The 7,060-nt window shown below is 27.5% G+C and overlaps 1 protein-coding gene across 1 annotated transcript; it reads right to left on the reverse strand.

The window, feature by feature from the left end:
* Positions 1-572: 572 nt before the first annotated feature.
* LOC101490460 (non-specific lipid-transfer protein A-like) lies at positions 573-2,469 on the reverse strand. The gene is made up of 2 exons (XM_027330253.1): positions 2,114-2,469; positions 573-618 (listed from the first exon to the last, which is right to left on the reverse strand). Exons 1-2 carry the CDS (start codon positions 2,467-2,469, stop codon positions 573-575), a joined length of 402 nt encoding a protein of 133 aa, XP_027186054.1.
* Between the last annotated feature and the right edge of the window lie 4,591 nt (positions 2,470-7,060).

Below are 7,060 nucleotides of genomic sequence, written 5' to 3' on the forward strand. Positions count from 1 at the left end.
GATGAATGTTTTGTAGTAGCTTGAACATTGAGGATTAAGTTTGATTTGATCTAAGAAATCGAATTTAAGCTTGTTTTTAACTACACATAATTTGAAATTGATTGTTGCTTGGGGACAAGCAACAGACTAAGTTTTGTGTTGTGATAGTTCTTTATCATATGCATATTTGTCATTGTTTTTAGTGTTATTTATCTTTAATCATTAGTTAATTTAAGAATTTATTTGATACATTTTGTTGATTTTAGATCTTGGATTTACCAAAATGTTTAAGTTCTTATTTCCATCAATGAGTAGAGATTTTTCATAGTTTTGCGTTGTTTCGTTGTTTTAGTGTAGTGTCGAATTTTGGTGAGAAATCAACATGACATATGTGGAGTATTTCAGACATATCAAGAGTTGTAGATGTCCAATTGGAGGCAAACCAAGAGCAAATGAAAGCTAAGATCCATACGTAAACGTTTCTTAAACAAAAAGAACAAAATTCGGATTCAAAAGATGAAAAAAGATACATTGAACGTTAGACAGTAGATGTTGTATGTTGGAGAGCAAACGCTTGTGCCTAGGGCTCATTTCTATAGTATTCTGACATCCTGCTTCTTTCCAGGAGCGGTGTAGCGCCTGTAGCATGCGTGTAGAAGCACATGAAACACTGCAAAATGCATAAAAATGTGTTTTTCTCATTTTCTAGGTATGTTTTTTGCTTTTTGGATGTTTGGAGACTTGTGCCCTAGAAGAGAAACTTATAGGAGGTTGGTTCTAACACCATTATAGGAGTTTTATCAAGAATCTTTCATGAATCTTTCATGTAATCATTCTTCAATCTTCATCTTTTTCATGAGTAATTATACACTAATTGTTAGCGATGAGTTAAACATATATGAAACTCTTACTTTTTTGATTTGATTTCTAGTTATATGAATGAATTTTTTGGATTATTTTTCTCATCTCTATGCTTGAAGAATTTTATTGCTTGGTCAACTTTAAATTGTTTTGTGTTTTATATTTTTAAATGGAAGTGGACCTTATGAATGCTTGAGATGAGAAATTCATGATATTGTCTTCTTGTGATAGATGCAGTCATGAAACAATTTGTAGAAGCAATAGTTTAATAAGAGAATTTTTGTGTTGTAAAACTTAATTATAATCTTAAATTCACTAAGGAATTTGGGGTTACTTTGGAATTAACTTTTCAGTCACAAAGGAATTATGGTAAGACTAACAAAGATAATTTGGTAATAGTTCAATAAATGAATTTAGGAATTAGGATCAAATTTTAAATCAATGTTGGATTCGAAGTAAAGCTCATTCTTGACATTTTTCGTATTATGAAAGTTCAATACGACTACTCTTGCTATTTTTAAAATTTTTTATTCAATTAAGAAATATTTTGTTCAATTTTAATAATTAATTTTAATTCGATAGTATCTTGAGTTAGACATTTGGTCTTACCGTTAAGTTATTAATTGCAACGATTTAGTACACTTGCTGAAATGCTATCAGCGAATGTGCCAGAATCTAGACTAGGACTTTAGCCCTAAACCTATTCAATTAGAATATTTCTTGTAGCATAATTTTTTTTTTATAAAAGGAATAAAATAATGATAATGTACAAGTGTTTGTTGGTTTGGTTGAGTTAAAAATTTCAATATTTTAGAGATTAAAATTATATTTTATGCAACAATTTCTTTAAATATAATCCCAAAAAAATCATATTAGAATTCAAAAATTTTGAAACAAAAAATGGATAACAAATAATATGATTCAAATTGTCATAATTGCACTGCTAAAATCAATCCAACTTTAAAGAGTTGGTACAAGTTTTCCTTTTGTGTATTGCTATAATGTTTTTATTGTACTTCTTTTGGCTTACTTCATGAATTGCTTGACCCATATTGTAGCATCATGGTATCCTATAGATAAATAAAAAAATGTTCATAATAATAAAAATAATAGTAAGATGGTTTTGTGGGAGAGCCACAATGTTCGCTAATAAAAAGGTCGTGATTTAAAGTCTTTCTACATAGAAAAACACTTATTAAAACTAACTTTTATCTTTTAAAAAGTTGTATACGATTTTGTGTGATGTAGCAAGAAATGAGGAAGACAAACTTACGTATTGCAGTCAATGCTAGGATCAAACGAAAAGGAGAGACCAATGTTACAAAGTTGTGGAAGTTGTTTTGCTTTGTCAGAGTTAACTCCAAATTTTATTGAAGCACCTTTGAGACATTGACAAATATCACGTCGAACCTGAGTGGTGTCTGCCTTTTGAAATAAATTATGTGCTCCTTCGCAACATGTAGTAGATGGTGCTGGTTGGCCTACTCCTGTCAAAAACGGTGCACATGACACTAAGGAAATAATAGCCTCAAAGCAACTGATGTCATCAATTTGGTGGGCATCCAATGTTGTCACTTGCATGCCTAAAACCATTACAAGCATTACAAAAGCAATAATCTTCTTCCCCATCATCTTAATTTAACTATGTATACACTATACACGTTAGTTTTCTATGAAGTTTTAGAATGATCAACCACCACAAGCATCCCTTAATTTATAGGCAAAATGTGTTACCATTTTATGGTAACACATATGTTTCTTGTTTATTTTTATTTAATAAAAAATTAAATTTCATTAAAGTCTTCATTTTCCATTTCCTTTTAAACGTTAATTACTATCTTAGATATCAATGGTTAGAGTTAAAGATTAGGACAATTAATTGTAACTCTTAATTACTAAGGCAATAAATTCTAAGAATCGATAATTTGCAAAATGAATATTTTTATGATAAAAATTATTGAAAGTTTAAATATTTATCTTAAATGAAATAATACTTATAAGAACTAATTTAATATTATCTTCATAAGAATGTAAATAATAATAATAATTGACTACTTCCTAAGAACTTACTAAAAATAAAAATATGTACCAAATAAATCATAAAATTAATTTGTCCATAGAAATCGAACAATTAAATTATGTTATTCAACCTATCAGTTCAACACTACATCAAATTGCATTAATTTTCTAAAACAATCATTTAAAAAAGTTTGCCTATTATCTTAAATAGAACAAAAGTATTTGATCCAAATACTTAAATGAGAACAAAATTATATTAAAAAAATACCAAGGTAAAAAATACCGACGTATTATAAAAATAAATTTTAAATATTTCTACAATATAAAATAATTGAAAATAAAAATTAAATATTAGTAGCAAGATTTCTAAATATAGTTTGATAGATTGTTTTCTGAACAATATGTAACATCTGCACAAAGTTATTTACAAATCGTTGATAATAGTAGCTATGATGTGACATCTATATTGATAAACTAAACTAATTAGGAAATTAACTTGAAAAATGAAAATTATATTCATAAACTAGATATCATAAAATTTCCAATGAGGGGTAGTTTACTCAAATCAGATGTCGTTTGATATTTTAATTAAATTGTCAATATTAAAGTATTTTTTGTACAAAAAAATTATCACATAGTTGAGTTGAAATGGCCAAAACATGAGTTATATGAAATGATTTTGAGTGAGGCCAATTTTATTGAAAGGCTTACACTTAGTACTTTAATACTATGAAGTTGCATAATTATATATAACTTTTACACTTTGTAGTAATTTTATGAACACAGCGGATTTCATAGAATTCTAGTGTGTGTTTCTGATACATTAGACTAGGTTCTTTGTATACTACCTTAGTCTTATGTATAAGAAGTTAAAAACAATTATATAGAAAATTATAGAGTGTATAATGTTAAAAATGAAGAAATGAGAAGTATTGGAACCTGCACTGTAACTAGGATTATTGGAACCCGTTTATCATTATTACATCATAACAATAAGTGCAATGTTATTCTAAAATCAACGTGCACCATAACTAGGATTACTGGAACCTGTTTATCACCATTAGATAATTGATTGTAGTAGGGTAAATTTTCTCTGATAGACTCGCATACGAGGAATAGACTATGCAACATTCAAAATCATTAATGTATCATTATATAATATATTCTAAATGACTTATTATGTTTTGTTAAAATGTCTGATTTAAAAATCATATTCTAAATAATTGGCTTTGGTTCTAACATGAAGAGAGGGTTGAACTTTATGAATGAATGCTAAATGGGTTTTTCTAAGTTTACAAACGGTGTTTGTTTTTGTGAGATGTAAGCAACCTTTGAGCATGATGAATATTTTGTAGTAGCTAGAACATTGAGGATTAAGTTTGATTTGATCTAAGGTATTGAATTTAAGCTTGTTTTTAACTACACCTAATTTGAAACTGATTGTTGCTTGGGGACAAACAACATACTAAGCTTTGTGTTGTGATAGTTCTTTATCATATGCATATTTTTCATTGTTTTTAGTGTTATTTATCTTTAATCATTAGTTAATTTAAGAATTTATTTGATATATTTTGTTGATTTTAGATCTTGGATTTAACAAAATGTTTATGTTCTTATTTCCATCAATGAGTAGAGATTTTTCATAGTTTTGCGTTGTTTCGTTGTTTTAGTGTAGTGTCGAATTTTGGTGAGAAATCAACATGACATATGTTGAGTATTTCAGACATATCAAGATTTGTACATGTCCAATTGAAAGTTTAAATATATACCTTAAATGAAATAATACTTATAAGAACTAATTTAATATTATCTAAATAAGAAAATAAATAATAATAATAATAATAATAATTGACTACTTCCAAAGAATTTACTAAAAATAAAAAAATGTACCAAATAAATCATAAAATTAATTTGTCAATAGAAATCGAACAATTAAATTATGTTATTCAACCTATCAGTTCAACACTACATCAAATTGCATTAGTTTTCTAAAACAATCATTTAAAAAAGTTTGTCTATTATCTTACATAGAACAAAAATATTTGATCCAAATACTTAAATGCGAACAAAATTATATAAAAAAAATACCGAGGTAAAAAATACCGACGTATTATAAAAATAAATTTTAAATATTTCTACAATATAAAAAAATTGATAATAAAAGAAAATAAAAATTAAATATTAGTAGCAAGATTTCTATATATAGTTTGATAGATTGTTTCCTAAACAATATGTAACATTTGCACAAAGTTATTTACAAATCATTGATAATAGTAGCTATGATGTGACATCTATATATATTGTTTTGACAAACTAAACTAATTAGGAACTTAACTTGAAAAATGAAAATTATATTCATAAACTAGATATCATAAAATTTCCAATGAGGGGTAGTTTACTCAAATCAGATGTCGTTTGATATTTTAATTAAAATGTCAATATTAGAGTATTTTTTTGTATAAAAAAATTATCACATAGTTGAGTTGAAATGGCCAAAACATGAGTTATATGAAATGATTTTGAGTGAGGCCAATTGTATTGAAAGGCTTACACTTAGTACTTTAATACTATGAAGTTGCATAACTATATATAACTTTTACAATTTGTAGTAATTTTAAGAACACAGCGGATTTCATAGAATTCTAGTGTGTGTTTCTGATGCATTTGACTAGGTTATTTGTATACTACCTTAGTCTTATGTATAAGAAGTTAAAAGCAATTATATCGAACATTATAGAGTGTATAATGTTAAAAATGAAGAAATGAGACGTATTGGAACCTGCTCTGTAACTAGGATAATTGGAACCCGTTTATCATTATTACATCATAACAGTAAGCGCAATGTTATTCTAAAATCAACGTGCACCATAACTAGGATTACTTGAACCTGTTTATCACCATTAGATAATTTATTGTAGTAGGGTAAATTTTCTCTGATAGACTCGTATACGTGGAATAGACTATGCAACATTCACAATCATTAACGTATCATTATATGTTATATTTTAAATGACTTATTATGTTTTTTGTTGAAATTGTCTGACTTAAATATCATATTCTAAATAATTGGCTTTGGTTCTAACATGAAGAGAGGGTTAAACTTTATGAATGAATGGTTAATGGATTTTTCTAAGATTACAAACGGTGTTTGTTTTTGTGAGATGTAAGCAACCTTTGAGCATGATGAATGTTTTGTAGTAGCTTGAACATTGAGGATTATGTTTGATTTGATCTAAGAAATTGAATTTAAGCTTGTTTTTAACTACACCTAATTTGAAATTGATTGTTGCTTAGGGACAAGCAACAGACTAAGTTTTGTGTTGTGATAGTACTTTATCATATGCATATTTTTCATTGTTTTTAGTGTTATTTATCTTTAATCATTAGTTAATTTAAGAATTTATTTGATATATTTTTGTTGATTTTAGATCTTGGATTTAACTAAATGTTTATGTTCTTATTTCCATCAATGAGAAGAGATTTTTCATAGTTTTGCGTTGTTTCGTTGTTTTAGTGTAGTGTCGAATTTTGGTGAGAAATCAACACGACATATGTGGAGTATTTCAGACATATCAAGAGTTGTAGATGTCCAATTGGAGGCAAACTGTAAGACCCATAATTTTAAAGTACACTTTATGTATTTATTGTGTTTTGGATTTTGGCCCGGAGGCTTTTTAGCCAAAATTAATAATATTATGGTGTGTATAGGATCAAAAAGTTATTTTGACCCTGTTTAGAATTACTCGTCGATAAATAAATTTAAATTAAGTGCGGTAAATCCTTTTCGGAGAATTTAATGCGTTACGGGTAAAAAGGTGATTTAACAAATATCTAGATATTTTGAGATATTTGTTAAGTTATATTTAATATATATTTATATATATGTGGGTTTGCTTGGTGAGAATAGAAAGAAAGGAAATTAGAAGGAAGGAAAAAGGAAAAGAAAAGGTTATATAAAGGAAAGAAGGAAATAGAAAGGAAGGAAAAACAAAGAAAGGAAAAAGGAAGGAAGGAAAACTGATTTTTCCATCTTCTTCCTCTTCACCCGCGGCCACCTTTCCCCTCCTTCTCCCGTTTTCATTTTCGTCGCTTTCTTTTCTTCAAAACTAGTAACCCAAGGTTGGGTGAGAGTTAGAACAAAGGTTTCGCAACTCCACTCTTCCTCTTTGATCCGAAAACGAAGAAAAACGGTATTTGAGAT

The sequence above is a fragment of the Cicer arietinum genome, chromosome 5 (assembly GCF_000331145.2).
Source record: "Cicer arietinum cultivar CDC Frontier isolate Library 1 chromosome 5, Cicar.CDCFrontier_v2.0, whole genome shotgun sequence".
NCBI lineage: Eukaryota > Viridiplantae > Streptophyta > Magnoliopsida > Fabales > Fabaceae > Cicer > Cicer arietinum.